Source organism: Tyto alba, unplaced genomic scaffold (assembly GCF_018691265.1).
Source record: "Tyto alba isolate M040663 unplaced genomic scaffold, T.alba_DEE_v4.0 Super-Scaffold_16, whole genome shotgun sequence".
Lineage (NCBI taxonomy): Eukaryota > Metazoa > Chordata > Aves > Strigiformes > Tytonidae > Tyto > Tyto alba.
This window is the reverse complement of record NW_024881278.1, coordinates 7,561,488-7,579,561: the sequence shown is the minus strand read 5'-3', so window position 1 is coordinate 7,579,561 and position 18,074 is coordinate 7,561,488. Positions and strand designations below refer to the sequence as shown.

At 34.4% G+C, this 18,074-nt stretch overlaps 1 protein-coding gene across 13 annotated transcripts in view; it reads left to right on the top strand.

Annotated features, from left to right (window-relative positions):
• EML6 (EMAP like 6) overlaps nt 1-18,074 on the top strand; it is a 121,557-nt gene that overhangs the window by 58,738 nt on the left and 44,745 nt on the right. For all 13 annotated transcript variants that reach the window (XR_006165037.1, XR_006165036.1, XR_006165039.1 and 10 more), the window contains 9 exons: nt 3,380-3,517; nt 6,108-6,364; nt 6,745-6,957; nt 7,901-8,068; nt 8,957-9,063; nt 12,149-12,267; nt 12,935-13,121; nt 13,813-13,918; nt 17,484-17,577. Coding sequence is in view for 8 of the 13 variants with exons in the window: in XM_042789660.1 (XP_042645594.1) it covers nt 3,380-3,517; nt 6,108-6,364; nt 6,745-6,957; nt 7,901-8,068; nt 8,957-9,063; nt 12,149-12,267; nt 12,935-13,121; nt 13,813-13,918; nt 17,484-17,577 (1,389 nt within the window). In the remaining 5 variants the exon portion in view is untranslated. The remainder of the gene's footprint in view (nt 1-3,379; nt 3,518-6,107; nt 6,365-6,744; nt 6,958-7,900; nt 8,069-8,956; nt 9,064-12,148; nt 12,268-12,934; nt 13,122-13,812; nt 13,919-17,483; nt 17,578-18,074) is intronic.

Below are 18,074 nucleotides of genomic sequence, written 5' to 3'. Positions count from 1 at the left end.
CACTGTAGAGTTAAGGGAAATTACAGTAGATGTTCCCTAGCACAGCTGAGAAAGCTTTAGCCAAATACAGGTTTCCTACATTTTAAGCTTCAAAAATGCACCAACTAGGAAAGCTGCCTGCTTCCTGTCCTTTACAACAGGAACAGGAAAAAGGCATAATTCTCATCAGAATGCTGAGGCATACAGAATTTTTTATTACATTTGTTCAATGGTGCTCACAGATGTCTTTATGTAACCATAGTGCTAGAATGTCTAGCTGCAGGACCACAAGTAGCTGCCATTCGGGCAAAACATCCCCACTATGCTGTCTTCTTCCTGAATGATCTCCTTCTGTATTCCTGCATTTATAAGACTGATTAGAACATGGCTTTATATTAATCCGTTTCAGTATTTATACATCTGATTTTTTTGTGTGGAGTATTGTTCTGCCAACTGAATGAAACAAAGCAGCAGTAAAGCTTCTGTCATTAGCTGTGGCTTTTTCTGCAAATGAAGTGGTTGCTAGTAAGCCTCTTGGGAGGCTGTAATTGGTGTGTGCTTCAATAAATAAACTCACCTGTCAGGTATGTGACAGAGACTGGAATACTGACTAATAAAATAATGTTTCATTAGCTTGTTTAGGTTTTTTAAACATGGCTATTTAAACAAATGCATAGGAAAGTTGCCGAAGAATGGTAAAAGCATGTCTTTGCCTTATTTGAAAATACATACATGTTTTGTATGGAAACAGCTTATTTATCTGGCTTTTTCAAAAACAATATACAGAAGTATTTTGCCAGAAATACTTTTTGTATTCTCAGTAGCAAAGCCAGGCTTTTATTTTGTCAGTTGTGGATACAAATTCCTGTACTGTACAAAATGCTTTTCTCTGTTACCAAATTAAAAACCTTATGTTTGGAATTATCCTTCCATTAATTCAAAAAATGTTGTTTGTTTGTTTGCTTTTTAAGAGAATTGAATTATTCTGCTTATGCTACCATGTATTGCAATTACACTTCTAAAATATTGGTCAAGGTGATCCATGTGAAAACAACATTTTGGAGGAAAATTTTATCCTGGTGTCTCTTTGAAAAGCTTTTCAAATCCTTTCTGGTCCGTTCTTTATTATATTGGGCTCATAGCTTTTCCCTAGCAAGACTGCTAAGAATCTTGTATCTTATCTACTTCTGTTTTGTCTTTGAAAACAGTTTTAGCATCCCACATCCATTTTTTTCACCAGGAAATGGTCCTTGCTGTTTTTTTCAGAGAAGCCTTTTCAAGTTCCTTCTCATCCTTGAATTCTCTCGGCCTAAGAGGAAATGATCTTTCAGGGTTGTTGATTCTAGACTGATCCTAGTAATATTAACCTGACAAGGCCCAAAGGGTTTCCTTCTCAATGCAGGCAGTCAAATTCTATAATTCTTTTACTAAATTTATCAAACTCTATTTTTTTCTCCTGTTACTCTACTTCAAGGCTGTATCTAAGTGTTATTGCTGGGGTGGTCAGAAACTTCCTTCTTTTCAGGCTATATTCAATGTTCTGTTTATGCTATTTGTTCTAGTGCCAACATGGTCCTTCAACATAACTTTTTCTCCTTCTTTGACGTTTATCCTACTGATGTATTTTTGGAAGCAATACTATCCCTTCCCGGCCTTTGTTTCACTAAGGTATAAAAGTTAAACTCTTTTGGTCTTCTTTAATGTGATACAGTCTTCATTCTCTTAATCATCCTAATAATCCTTCACTGCATCTGGTCCTGGTTTTATTCAGATTCCTTGAATTAACTTGTAAAGAACATGCCAGATGAGGTCACTATGTGTTGTGTGCTATTGTTTTTGTGTACCTCCTGGAATAGCACCCAGGGTATATTTTAGGATCAAATTTCCTTTTTCTTGTCTGCAACTCACTCATGGATCATAGTCATTCTATAACTGAAAAATAGTGTGAGATCTTACTTCTTTTTGCTAGTTCCACTTGTGTTTTTAGCTGACAGCGCAGTGCCAGACATAAAGGTCTGAAAGTACAGGCTTTGGTTAAATTTCATTCCATGTCTATTTGTTTCATCATCAAGAAACCTCTGTTTCTTCCAATATGATAAATCAGTCTCTGGGTTCACAGTGCTTCCCGGCTTGCTGTCCATAGCAAATTTCATCAGCATTCTCATCTTTTGTGCCAGTGTCTTCAGTGAAAATATTAAATGTTACTATTCCAAAGCTTGTACCTAGAAATCTCAGTAGTATCTTCCATCTAGCCTAATTGTTTCTTTCTGTAAAGATTGCTATAAAACTTCACCCAGTATCATGTTACAGTTCTTGTACAAATTGTAATTTTCTTGAGTTTAGCCAAAAATCCCATAGGCTGCTATTCAAATATTTTATAAATCTTTTACAAATGCATTAGATTTACAACACTGTCATCAAAATATAGTTGGGTATTGCTGACTTAATTTTTCTAGCCCAAGAGGTCTTTTGTGCATTTTCTTCCTTAATTTTAATGATTCTTTTCTTTAAATTTTTTTTTAAATCTTGCATACCACTGAGATCTGATTAACCAGCTTGTAGTGATCTTGGAAACTCCCTCCATTCCTTCTTAAAAATACAGGTACATTATTTGTTTTTCTCCATCTTATGGAATAATCTGATTGATTCTTGTTACTTAAAAGTATATAAATAAGCAAATCAGCATGCAGTTTTGTCTACTAGTTCATTCAGGGTTATGACAAGAAAATTCTCCCTATAGTTGCAATGTTTATGCTTTCTGAGTATTTCACTTTCAGTCAAAATTTCAGACTGATCTTCATTGACCCTCTTCGTCTACAGAAACTGCTGTTTTTTTATAATTATTCATGTAGGAGAATTCTATTATATCAGATGAGTGAAGTCCAGAGATAGCACCAAATGATTATGTGATTTACCTTCACCCTGTTTTCTCTAATACTATCACAGATATTTATTCAGATCTGAGGTGCCATCCCTGCTAGATCTAGGTACAGTAAAGACTCATTTTGAAAGAAATTTGAACATGGAATTTCACTTGAAGGCATCTGAAATCTTCATTTGATATTATTTACTACAACATTCAGTGCCACTGTCAGAAAATTCTGTGTCCATTTATTGATTCAGGCAGTCATTGTATACCCTCTTTCTCTTCTTCTAGATTGATAAGCAGTTTTGAGTTTTTAAAAACTACATTTCTGTAAATCTGTAAGCTCATGTCACTGAAATTTATTTGTTCAATGGTTGGGAAGTAACTCAATACATTATAAAATCGTACTAAAAAGTGTGCATGCAAATGAGTCTCTGCCAATTGAGTTAGACTTTTTGGTTTTTCTCTTCATAATATTGAAATGTTGTGCAGTCAAGAAAAATCTGCTACTGCTTTCCATTTCCTTTGATGCAGATTATGGAGTCTTGCTGACCATGCCTTGATAGCTCGCTGTAATATGGAAGAAGCAGTGCGGAGTGTGTCTTTCAGTCCTGATGGATCGCAGTTAGCACTTGGAATGAAGGATGGCTCTTTCATTGTTCTTCGAGTGAGGTGAGGAAATCTTATATTAGTTTCTCATGTTAGGGTTTGGATTTTTTTCTGAGTAACTCAATATCATATTATGAAGTCTCTTATTCTTATAAAAGAAAAAATCATTGGGTATTGTATCAGAAACAAAGAGTAAAAATTGAGTACATGCTTCCATAATATCACTTGGTGTTTTAAAAGGTGGTAGTTTGGAAATGAGGAGCAATGCTTTATTTAATTCAAATATTAGATCTTAGTAATAATATTGAAAAATTTAAGATATTCAGGTCTGGCTTTTTTTCTTTATTCTGAAATTATGCAGATATTTTGTGTAAAGACCTGTGCATAACAGAGATAATAGTTTTGAGAGGGATCTCCTTGATCATATGGTTCATTTCTTGCCGTATACAGGAATGGACACTGCAGAATAGTCAATGACTGAAAGACATTTTTAAGCATTTGCAAGATATGTTTGAATTCTGCTTTTCATATTAGATGACAAGTCTCTTTTTGCATGAATGCGTTGTACGCAGTAAGCGTTTTGTGTGTGGAATACTATTATGGAAGACACACAAAAGCAGGTGAAATAAAATTGGCCATAGAGCGAAATAGCCAAACAGAACAGTGTGATTTCCAAATAAGCAAGCTATTTTAATTGATACTTGGGAAGAGTTTGCTGCTTCCTTTACATCAGTCCATATCTTTGATAAGCATATGTTTAAAGTACTTCGAACTACTAGCCTTAGGAGGGAAAAGCCTATAATCAATAGAAGTTCTGTGAAAACCCCTGTAATGTACTGCTTTACTTAAGTGATCTGTTTGTATTAATTTTAAATCCTTTACAAAGACCAGAGTTTTTCTGAAGAAATTAAACATCCTTATCTCACAGTAATCTTGTCTTCACTAATTTGGCTGTTACCTAACATTATTTGCGATTCAGCTGGTAGAGACTGATAAAGAAAAACCCAGCATTATTCCTGAAAGTGGCAACATCCTTGTGTAAGGCCATGAATGCAATTGCTTCTCCATCTGTTCATTTTCTGTGACATATCTTCTGACAGGGTAACAAATCTGAAGCCCCTGATCCAGGCAAACTGGACAATGGCAGTGTGTTTCATTGGCATTTTTTTGATTCATGTGCTCAGCAGTATGAATCTTCGTTCTCCTTTTTCTTGACCATGAAAGATCTGGATTTATGGAATAATCCAGAGAATTAGCTGATCTTCTTGGTAGCAGTATTTAACACTATTGGAATAGTAGTGTTACCGCTGTTCAGTAATAAGGCAGAGCTAAGATTTTTTTTTTTCTTTTTTTCCCCCAAAACACTTTTTGTAAGGAAAAAAAGTGCTATGGATAAATAAGAATTTTTCCAACAAAATTTCTATTGTTAGTGATATTTTTGGAGTTTTTCCATTTTAAAAGAAATTTCTAACAAAATACTTCTGTTAGGTTTTTTAAATGATCCTGATCATCTGTAATATTAATCTTTCAATTGATATCGGCATCTTCCAGAAATCTCTGTCTATAGTTACAGATGATTCTCCTTTCAGGAATCTGCTTTTAACAGTACTATGTATCAACATTTTGAAGATATATTAACAAAATTTATTGGTTTTTAAATAAATTTGAGTATTTTCATAAATTTGATGCTGCTAGCAATATTTAATTAAAGCAGACATCAGGAAAAATATTTTAAAACCTTAAAATGGAAAGTAACAGAAGCATGACATCTGCAGAAGACTTTCTTGCAAAATTTATTTACAGCCCAAATGTATAATCTGGTATGGATTGTCTTTGTAAATACAAAATTAGTGGCCCTGAGGCTTGGCTCATTGTTCAGTCAACGCCAGGGAAGATGTTAAAATTTATTTTTACTTTAGTTTTACTTCTTTTTTCATAGCCAAAGAGTTTGGGGAAACCTACTTGCAAAAATTCTGTTTGCTTTCACTAACATTGCAGGTTTTGATTCCTTGACTGATAGGAAAGGAGTTTATATCAAATGTAATTTGATAGGGAAGAATTGTGTGGTTTTTTGGAAACTAGACAATATAGCTGTCTTGATTTCCACCACCTCACCCCCTTCCAAACACACATGCAAGATACTGTCACTTCTCTGTTTTTCCACTGGTGGCTGATGGTGTTGCTGGTGCTGGAACCCCCGAAGCCAGTCTAATTGTTAGCCTCTAGCCTAAACTGTTTGCCTGTCTCCCCAAGAGAGTCAATATGGAGAAGTGGGTATCTCCCAAAGGCCATTTCAACATGGTCTTGAGAGACAGGATAATCACTCTTTAAATGGAATTATTTTTCCATTGTCTATGTTAAAGAAAAATTAAGACTGGTCTAGTTTAGACTAGACAGCTAACTATTTTACAGATCAAATTAGGTAAATGGAATGAAGAGTATCATTAACAAGTAAAGTTGTTTCTAACTTTTACTTTAAACATATTCTTCTAACCAATGAAAGCAGTAGAAACTTCTCAAAAGATTTTATTGGTGAAATGTACCTTCTGGAGTACAAATTATTCAGTTTATCTAGCTTCATATTTGTCTAAAGTATTTTTGGATCGCGTGTTCAGAAGTTTACAGTTCACATTTTCACTATTGGTTCTTGCAGAGACATGACAGAGGTAGTTCATATTAAAGATCGAAAAGAAGTAATCCATGAAATGAAATTTTCACCAGATGGCTCTTACCTTGCTGTGGGTTCTAATGATGGCCCGGTGGATATCTATGCGGTTGCTCAGCGATACAAAAAAATAGGAGAATGCAACAAGTCTTCTAGTTTTATAACTCATATTGACTGGTCTGTGGATAGTAAATTCTTGCAAACAAATGATGGTGCAGGAGAGAGACTGTTCTACAAGATGCCATGTAAGTTTACAAGTGGCTTATATTATGAACAAGTAAACATCAGTCTTGATTTGAAGAGAACAACAAAAATATTATATAAATAGTATATCTGCATGAGGAGTTTCTTGACTGGAACTTAGCTAAATATCTGATGTTTTTCTACTTTCGTGTGTCTCTAGCATGTTTATGTGCAGCTGCATTAGAATTTGTTAGATCTATGATGTTGTCAAATACCACAAATGTGAGATTACACTAATTTAAAGTAAAATTGTGAGTCTTTATAATTTATTGAAGCTAAAAGACTAATCCCCAAAAGAATACACAGATAAATGTGATAAAAAGAAATGGAATTTACTAAAAAACAAATGATTAAACAGATTATTCACTTGAATTATTTTCAGCTGGGAAGCATCTAACTAGCAAAGATGAGATCAAAGGAATTCACTGGGCCTCATGGACCTGTGTGATAGGATCTGAAGTGAATGGAATTTGGCCAAAATACACAAACATTACAGATGTCAACTCTGTGGATGGAAATTACAACAGCTCAGTGCTAGTGACTGGAGATGATTTTGGACTGGTTAAATTATTCAGATTTCCATGCCTGAAGAGAGGTAAGAATATTTTGCATTTCTGAAGAATGCAATATTTACTTTGATACCATATCAGTATATCATATAATGGTGGGTTTTGATTCTTGTGTATAATTCAAATTAGTGTGTGCACAATTCATATGAGTACTAATGGACACAAAGATGAGACTTTAACCCTCTATGTATCTAGTGATTTCCAGCCAATATGTATATACTTGGTTTTAGAACTGTTGAGAACGTATAGTTTATGTGCTTATTCTGATATTACATTTTGAGAAACAAATTCAGCAAGACTTTACATCACATCAGGATTGTATCAATACTAGATGTGCTACTATAATTCACCCAAATTTATGCCAGTAGCAATTTCAGAAACTTCAGTTAGGGTTTCACGGTCTGTTAGCGTGCGTCCAGTGTAGCTCTGTGTGAACTATTTGCTTCATATCTGTAGTAGATTTTTAACACAGATTTCTTTCCTCAGTATTTGCAGTGTGCTATGTATAAAGCCAAGAAAACTAAAAAAACCAAACAAACAAAAAAAAAAGTTTTGGCTTTCAATGATCTTCAGTGTTTAGTTTGATTTCATATCAGTATATTTTCTGATAGTGAATTAGAATTTATGTGTATAGTGTGATAAACAATATATGTGTATAATTCACATTAGCAGTAATGGCCATGAAGGTGAAAATTAAACCCTGTGTGTATCTAGTATATCCTGCCAAGATTTAAGTGCTTTTTGGAAAACTGAATTCAACATACCGTTCATATTATTTTATGCCATTTTATTTTTATTTCATAATTACTACTAGTATCAGAATATTTAGAGGCATTTAAACATTTTTTTTTTGTTTTCAGTTTTCATAAGTGTGTTTAGACTGTGTTTCCATTAAAAGCCTAAGTTCATTGGTTACAATGTTAATTTTTTTCTTCTTTCATACTAACAGTTCCATTTTTGTTTTTTTAGGAGCTAAATTTAGAAAATACGTTGGCCATTCAGCACATGTAACCAATGTCCGTTGGTCCCATGATTTTCAGTGGGTTTTAAGTACAGGAGGTGCTGATCACTCTGTTTTTCAGTGGCGATTTATTCCAGAAGGGATAACAAATGGCATCCTTGAAACATCTCCACAAGGTAAAAATGATCTTTTCTTATTTATTTAGTAAATAAAATCAATAGAGAATGCAGCATTGTTGCAAAAGCTTTTATTGAATTAGCAAAAATACTTATAGTTCCCTGGGATTACATATACTTAGAATATTTGGGACATTTTACGTCTCCTAGACAAGCATTTGTTTCAGGCAAGGTACATTAAAAACTCTTCTGCAGTCTCATTATATGTTTAGGAAGACACAAGTAGTATTTATCAAAGCATGTGAAAAAAGATATTTAGAGGGAGATTATTAGATCAAAATACATTTCTAAAATTAGCCATCAAACTTCCATTCTAAGCCTAACTACACATGTTGAATTGTTTAGTTTTCTTTTCAATGCAAATTCACATACACATGTGATCACTGTATTTTAGAATTTTTTTCTTGTTATATCCATGATATGGCTTTTGCAGAATATTGACTGATGAATTACATAGTGGCAGTTGTTGAAAATGGGATTCTTCTCAGCAAAAGAGCAAAATTCACTCCATACCTGCACAATTTGGTGAAATAACTGTGTTACAACAAATCTATTTAAACAGACAGTGATCACACTGAAAGTTTTTATTTCCCATCTCTGTATGTTTTCACTCCAAAGCCTGTTAAAAGCCCAATATTCTCTTAGATGATGGAAATGTACCAGTAACTACTCAATTACTCCACTTCCGTCTGCTACCTTCCTGCCCCAGGCATTGGAACAGGAGAAACAGAAATGAAACCCAGCACGTTGTCAGCCCCTGTGATATTTACAAGTTCTTGAATACTGCTTTGCACATAATCTAAATTATATGAAAACATCACATACTATTTTCTTGTGATTAGATGTGTTCAATATATTGTTTTTGTTTTTTTTTTTTTTTTAATGCAGAGGGTGGTGTTGATTCCTACAGTGAAGAATCAGATTCAGATTTATCTGATGTTCCAGAGTTAGATTCTGACATCGAGCAGGAAGCTCAAATCAACTATGATCGCCAGGTGAGTAAAAGTTAACACACTGTGCCAAATACCTTGCAATTTATTGTGACTATTCAGTAAAGATAAGTAAAGTTTGCAGCTAATGCATCAGACTGCTCCAGGAAGATTGTTTTGACAGTATTCAGCTGATTATGCAACCAATATACATAAAAACATATTTTACTTTAGCTGGAGATGAGAATTTTAAAAGGGTTTGGAGAAGAAACATTAATGTATATACAACCATATGTTAAAGAATATATCTTAAAAAGCACAAAATCAAACAAGATTTTGTGAGACCCTATTGCTATTCCCATTCCCATGATAGATATTAGGGAAGACTCTTCAGTCCTATCAAATTTAGAGCCCCAACTTGTAGAATATGGCTCATGGAGTTTTTGTATGACTTCTGCATATTCAAAGCAGAATACTCTTAGTGAGTATGAAGACTGAGTAATACATTTATTTGTGACAGATGCTTTTTTATTGCCAAGGACAACAAGGCCCAAGAATTAAAATTGCTCTAGTTTATGGGAACGAAATAAAACTGGTGTTTAATAATCACTTAATACACTTAGGCTTTTTTCTGTTTTCAGTACAACTATGTTCTGAGATAAATTAAGATAAATTGCTTCCATGCAAGAAAACAAATCAAATAAGTATTCTTTACTGCACTGATTTTTTTTTTTTTCAAGGATGGTAGTATGCCATTCCACTCTTCAACCTGGTCTTTCAGTGTTGGTTTAGGCTTTGGGCTTGCCTGGTGATCAGAACTATTTCCTGAATGTGGTTACAGTCACCAAACCTGCTGTGCTCATGCCACTCTGGCACTGTGGGACTGCACCTCTCTCTGAGGGTGCACTCTCTTGGCTGGCCTTGTTATCATGCTTGGCTCTTGGCTCCTCTTCTTTTACAAAGCAGTTTTACCCTGCTGCTCCCTGATGTGAGGTTTCACCCAACCTGCCTCTTAACAATTTGCACCCACACTACTATATTAGAAAACATTATTCAAGTCACAAAGTTACATGAAGTTTAGAAAATACCATAGTAAAATGTAGTTTTGCCCTTTTTAGGTGCATGGGTTACAATTATGCATTTCTACAGGACTTTTACTTAATTTGGTGTATGGGCTATTTAGTTCTTACTTAACAAGGAACTATTCACTCCTTTTTCATTCATCAGGCTATTCCATGGCCACCTCTATTGCACATTGCTTGGACATATCTCTGAAGACAGAAATATTTTCCTTATGGTTCTCTCCATTGCATTCATGATACCGAGTGCTTTGCAAACACTGATCTTTATAACAGGCTGTCATGTGGAAGGGTGCTGTCATCCTTGTTTTGAAGGAAAGGAAACATTAACATAAAATTCTGCTATCTGTCTTCTGGCTTTCACTACCATTAAAAAATACCTGGGACCTGATCCTTCCGGAGGTGTTGTCATTGTGAATAGAATATTACTTGTCACCTTGTGCTGTTACCTTATCAGTTGCAGTGGTGAAAGGTCAGAACTTCCTCAGACCAGAACTGGGAACATGTACTAAGTGTGAAAAATACACACTAAGCTTGGTTCAAGTTGAGGGATTTAGTGTCTGACATTGAGCTGATTTCTAGAATGTGGAAGGATCACCTCTAATGTTCCATGCTTCAGCCAAGGGCCATCCTTTGTCTTTTCACCTCACTTTCTAGATTCTGCAATAAATTACGTAAGTCCTTCTGACAACAGCTTATTTTACCTCTGCATTACAGAGATCAAGTGTGTTTCTCAAATGAATAAGATTTTTGTCAAATTTTCTCCATTCCATCTCTTTTACTCCAAGTCTCACTGGAGTGCTTGTCCCGTCCTCCTCCTCCTCTTCTTCTCCTGATTTTCCATCTGTATTCAAATTAGACAGCATCCTCCTCCACCTTATGTGTCAAAAAGGATGTCTGGGTTTAAAAACTAAAAGTGAAAAAATAGTTGTAGGCAATTAAACAGCAATATTCCAGTCAGGTTAATGCATGAAAAAGCTAGAAGCAACTTAAAATAGAATCTTATACAGGAAGTGTGAGGCAACCCCAAGCATAAGCTGTGCTTTACATTTTGTTAAAGGAAATAATTTTCAAAAGCACATAGAAACAAAAGCATTCATCTTGTTTTGAGAAATGGGTTTGGGTTTTTTTTAATATTATAGATGAAACACTATAAAGGATTCTAGATTTTGAGATGCATTAGAAAAATGATGATCCTATATTTTATTTCTATTGGTAGCATTCGGTGAGGAGCCAGAGTAAATGGATGAGAACACTCAGGATAAAGTACAGTACATACGAGTGACAGGCACAATATGTTAAGTCTCTGTTTGCCTCCCATTTCAAAAGCTCAGCTCATTATATGAACACCTTTCTTGTAAAAATCCAGTATTCCATCTTTGCAGTCAGGTAGATGTCTGTGGGAATGGCAATTTCACTGTCCTTTTGCAGGGTCCGAGAAATGTAGGCACAGAAAACAAACAATAAGGCTGTATTTCAGCGTTATAATGGATTTTGTTTGGTGCCACAGTTTTTGAAGGTGCTTCAAACATCTTTAGCAGCTCCATAGAGTTTCAGCATTTCTGAAAGATTTAAATGTATAGTATTTTGTGTATTTATAGAGCTGTAATTCTATTTCGGGATTGTGGACACATTGTCAAATCACTTAAATGCTGTGGGTTACTGTATATTTCTACATATTCCCTAGATAGAATTAATTCATTATGTTCAGCTTTGAGTATGTACACTGAAGCACGTATGAAGTTAAAAGACACTTAAAGACTTCCAGTCAATATTTAAATTCCTTTTTGCTAAGTGACACTGGAATCTTCTGGAAAAAATACACTCTGCTGATGCTACTCCAGAGTAACGTTCTGGGCCACTCACATGTCAGGGGACTTCATTGTCTGGAAAACATTTATTATTATCTGAAGTTCTGTAGGGAGCAATAGTGACTTACTTTGTTTTGTACCTACTGAGCATCACATTAACATATATTAAATTCAATACTTAAAATAAAGTCACTTTCATTCATATATACAAATATTTAGAAAACTGGAGATGTGCAATTAACTTTAAGAATTTTTCTTCAGGTTTACAAAGAAGACCTACCTCAGCTGAAACAGCAAAGTAAAGAGAAAAACCATTCTGTGCCCTTCCTTAAAAGAGAGCGAGCGCCTGAGGACAGTTTAAAGTTGCAGTTTATACATGGGTAGAGTAATATTAGATAATACTTTTTTTTTGTGATTGTTAAAACATACTAGCCATGTTAATCAATTCATGTCAGAGCATTTAGCAAAGCATTTTTCAGTGCTTACCCACAATTAATTTGGTCATTATTACTGTGGGTAATTTTTGGAATATCAGACATAGATTTTTCTTTTTCATTTTTATTTGTTAAGGAACAAGAGAAAGTTATAATGCTGTAGTCATGTAATAAATAATATATCATTGTTGCATTTTATAAAATTACATTTTAAACTAGCTGTTGGCTACACCTTATGTTTCCTGGAGCAAAGGTTCTCTTAAGTTGATAGTGATAACTGTGAGTTGTAAAAATACTTGATAGATTTCTACTTGAATCCAATTCCCTGCAAAATTTATCTGGACACAATTCTATGTGAATTATGTATTCTTTTTGTGAAATCAATACTACTCTACGAGTGAGATGCAAAGTGTAAACCATGAGAAGATTCATGAATGTCTGCTCTTGGTGGGAATAGGCTCTCACTGCCTGTGTGCTGTCATACTTTTGAGCTAAAGTTGACGCTGCATCTGTACTCTTTTCAAGTTAATGCACAAATTATTTGCACAATTTGTTACACAACTTACCAGAATAGTTTTGAAACAGAATATAACTTGGTTTGTATTTACTTCAGTTATAGAGGCTATGACTGTCGAAATAACTTGTTCTACACACAAACTGGAGAAGTGGTGTATCATATTGCTGCCGTAGCTGTTGTATACAATAGGCAGCAACACACTCAAAGGCTGTATCTTGGTCACGATGATGACATCCTCAGCCTAAGCATTCACCCAGTGAAAGACTATGTTGCTACTGGACAGGTGGGTATTTAGAAGTGATGATCTTAGCAAAACATGGAAATAAATTCCCTTTACAATATATAATTGGGAAAAATGTGTGATTCTTTGTCCTTCAGTTTAGTGTTTTCTCATAAATATGGGTAAGCTGTGTATTGTTTCCTGTATTCCTGACAAACTGCTGGGGAATACTGGACTGGAAACTATTTGAGGTGATTATTAAATCATTCCTATGTAACAGAAAAACTGCCTTTCTTATGCTGTGGCCTTACAAAAGAAATCTTATATTCACTTTGAACCTCTGCTTTCACCTCTGAAATGCAGGAGCTGCATTTTATCTTCATCCTAGGAGGTTTTGGTGTTTTATTAGGCAGTCTCAGTATTTTTGTATTGTAGTAGCGTTCAAAAGCCTTACTCAGATAAAGGCTACTTAATGTTGGGCACTCTACTGATATCTGGTACTGAATATGATATATTCAGTATACTCCCATATCATGATAAATTCTATTATTAACATTATACTGAATACTGATGTTTTTGAGAATATGTATTGATATTTCTCTAACAGAAAAAACAGATCTTGAAAAAGACAAGATGGGGCAAGTGGAAAAGTAGTTACCTCTGGAGTGTTTTGGAGATGTAATAGTGCTAATTACTGATACTGGTATGCTTTGAACTTCTATGAGCAGATATTCCAATTAACCCTCTGGTTTAGGTTGGAAGAGATGCTGCTATCCATGTTTGGGACACACAGACACTGAAATGTTTATCACTGCTCAAAGGCCAGCACCAAAGAGGAGTGTGTGCACTGGATTTTTCAGGTAAGCCACAACCTATATTTATCTAAATGGTTAATTAAAAAGCAGTCCATATGACAAAAATCTTAATTTGAATATTTAGCCAGTTTTATAACCAGTACAAATTTTACATAAGTCTGCTGACAGTTTTGATAAAAATAGTGTATGTAGCAAGGTCAGTCATGGGCCTTTTCTCAGTCGATCAATAACAGATTTTTGTTGTTGTTGTTTTGATGTCTAATACATAATACCAAGTGTTGCATCCAGGACTCTGGTGGCTGTCTATATGGTGGTATAATAATTTAAAAGCAGGTAGAATGGTGGCTTCAACTGTATAAATGAGATAGAAATGTCATCTGTAACCTTATACAATTCTTCAGATTTTCTAACGATTCCCACATTTTTCAGTGAGTTTACAGAAGTAGTAAATATGACAAACAGTTGTCTGCTATTTCTTCTACTTGTCTCTCTGAGATGGATGACCTAGGTTGTCTCAGTTCTTGAAGGATAATTCCTGTATTCAGCATTGAAAAACTTAATCTATATTGTGATGACTTACATACTTTTACATTTTTATAAAAGTGCTTACAAATCCATTCTCCCTTCTTCTATTAAAAAAAAAAAAAAAGGATTACTCTAGCTGAACTGTCCTTTTCTTAACTCTTTTTTTTTTTTTTTTTTCAATTACAAATAATTTATTTCATATTCTCCTCTCTAGAAATGTGGTAAAAATTCATTAGGACATAGCACATTTATGAGACAGGACTATACAAAAGAAGTGTTACTTCCACAAAGATAAGTCTGTGGAACTGAGTCATATTCTGTTACCAGAAGAGGAGCCTTGGTGTTCATCCAAGAGCTGGATTTCAAATGTGAAATTGCTGATCCACTGTGGCATGTTAACTTTGCTCTGAAAGTAGAGATGGTACCAGAAGAAGGGAAAATGGATAAGGATGATCTAACTGACATAATGTACGTAGATGTTTAAAAACTTCTCATTAAGATCCCCAGATGAACAAATGTTCATATATTTAGAAAATACTTTATGGTTTTCTTCTTTAGCAAAAATTAGATTCCTGTACAGATAGTAGTACTTCATGTGTTAGAATCCATGTATCTTTATAAAAGCATAAAGAATAAGCTGGCCACATATGTCTTGGACATAAATCTGTACAAAGCTCTTTTTAAAGGTAGCAACTGCTGGCATCATTACAGCATTGTTTTAGGACCTGATCGTGAGAATGCACATATTGCATTCCTAGCTGGGTTTAGTTAAGAATCTTGGCATAGAAAAGGAACAGATAGTTGTGCAAATACACACCTCACTGTGGGATCAGAGTGCTACTTTGGTCTACTTTGTTAGGGAGTTTTCACTGTGTTTGTAACAGATATTCTAAATTAGGTACGGGTCACACTAGTTGAAGCTTAAAGAAAGAAACCCAAAACTCCAAAGATACCTTTTTTTGGCTGGACTTGATTGGCAGCTGACTCTGTACTACCAGTTCTCTTTGTCCTTACTCACTTTCTAAAGCATCTGCCCTTGACCATTACTGAAAAAAGTGTAAAGGGCTGGATCACTTTTGTAGGATCTTTTTGATGACGTTATGATTCTAAGATTATAATTGCCTTCATGCAATGCTAGGTTGTGCCCTCTGGTGGCTAATTTAATGTCTATAATTTTGGATATTGATCAGAGTTTATAGTCCATGTTAATGCATAAAACTTCCTGTTTCAGGTAAATAATATTTAAATTGTATTCTTACCAGCAGAACTTTCTCAACCATGTTCCACTGACGTAATTGAGTTACCCCTAAAAATAATTATTCTCATCAAAATACACAAATATTTCTCTTTAAATACGTATTACATAATGTATATTTACCTTTCAAATCGGCTAACTTCAGAGCATATTATCTTGCTAAGACTATTATAGAATGCTTGTTACTGTCTCTTTTATTTCCTTTCTCATTAACTTTTTGTGTTTCCTTTTTTGTGTGTCTTTTCTTCCCCCTTTTTTTTTTTTTTTTTCCAAATAAACTCAATTTCGGTTTCCTATCCTGTTTTTCAATTTCATTCCTTCTTGTCTACCTACACTCCTTCCATCTAGGCCTGTTTCATTCAACTGTGAACTCTTTTCCTCTTTCTGTAATTTCCCTTCTCCTTGACTTGCTTCTTATAGAACTCAGTTGCTAAATACTGAGGCCAGTCTAGCCACGAGGACCTATTCAGCCTTATGAACTTTGAAGTAGTTCTAATGGATTAATCTATACCACTGGCACTCTTTCGATTCTTGAAGTCAATTATGCTTAAGCACAGAGTCTTTAACATCTGTTAATTTCTACAGAAAGTAACATTCTCAAATCACTGTTTTCATTCAGTCTTTTGGCCATCTTACCAGTTCCCTACTTCCTCCAACTTTAACTTCAGTTAAAAAAAAAAAAAAAAAAATCAGGTAATCAGCTCCTGTTACAACCTATAAATTTCAATTCTCTTATATACTTCAGCAATAATTGTTTGGTTTTCAAAATTTTTTGAAATTTCACTGCAGTAGTTTGTCTCTAAAAGTTCAACAATGGTGGTGTTTATTGTTATTTCATACACGTAGCAAGGATGCCAAGGTACTGCTGAATTATGTATGATGTTCTGGTTTTGCTTTTCTTCCTCTCATTATCACTACTGCTGTGTCTTTCCTGCAGTAGAAGAGATGATAGCCAGCATAATTTTCTATCATATTTATAGTTTCATTACATTGTCTATTAACTTTTAATCACCCATTTCATTATACACTAATAATTCTTGTCACCATTTCAAGCAAAAAAAAAGAAGCATCTGATCAGAAGTATTTCAAATAAAATGTAATGTGATTTTTGGAGTACTTGGAATTTATGAAATTGATTTTCATTGACTTGTTTGTTCCTACCTTCCTTGTACTTACACAGAGGAATATTTTGTGTCTGCCTTTGGGAAAGTTCAATGATTTGATTAGGAATACAAATATCTAAAAAAAAAAAAAAGGTCAGGTGTACAAACATAATTGAAGAAAATGAAGTAAAAAAAATGCCTTTTCTAGAAAAGAATACGCTGTCTTGTAATCATCCAGTTAAAAATTAAGTAGAAAAATCTTTCTGTGATTCATAACACAACCTGTTCTGTCTCTGATAAGGGTGAGACCATATTCAGAGTTAGTTAAGAGAAGGAAGGCTAGGTCATGGATTAGGAGAGTGCTCTGTGGTTCCCAGTCTGATGTGTCATCACCCAGTAGGTATTCATTCTGGTGCTAAGTAGTGCAACATGGATCCTCCTGGTGGATAAAACTTCCAGCAAGTGTAGACTTCAGTCACGTTAAGAGGATGGGAAGTTTGGCTGTCTTTCTCAGTTTGTCCAATTCTGTAGGCAGTCTGCTTTAGGAACTGAAGGCGATTAGTGAATCTGAACCCTAATCTCTCGAACTATTAGTTCTTTTTTTTTTTTTGCTTCACTTATAATGCATCATTTGAAATTCAGGTTACAATGTATTTGTGTTCATTGCCTGTTCTATTTTAAAGCTAAAGTCTTGTCACCTTTAACATGAAGTATTGCTTCTGTACAGCTGATGGAAAATGTTTGGCATCTATTGGGCTAGATGATAATCATGCCATTGTGTTTTGGGATTGGAAAAAAGGAGAAAAGCTAGCAACAACCAGGTAAGAATACATCTCTTTGTAAATATGCCCTGTGATTACATTCTTCTGAATAGTATCATCCACATGTGTTTCAGAGCAGTTCTATCAAGATTAAAAAGCTTGGGATCTACAGTTTAAGTGTTTGGAAATCCTGTGAACTATTTCTGTCAGGAGTTCCATAGTCTTTCTGTTAGGATAGCTACATTGATGTAGCTAAATTAGTGATTTTCAAGTTAAGTTAGTATTTTCTCCCAATTTTATTTCCTGATTCATGGCAGAAATCATAGATGTCATATTTTCCTTTATGCATTAGATGATATGCCAGATTCCAACAGTGTACATATGCAGATCACATTTCTAAAAAGAAAAAAAGTGTTCCCTCTAATATAAATAGATTTTTCAAGGTCTACTGATCTTGTTTTCCTTCTAAGTCAGCTTTTTCTGAGATATTTGCTTTTTGCAATTACTAACAGAAAGCTTAACTAATAACCCTGTAGTGAAGAAGCTTTTGCAATTGC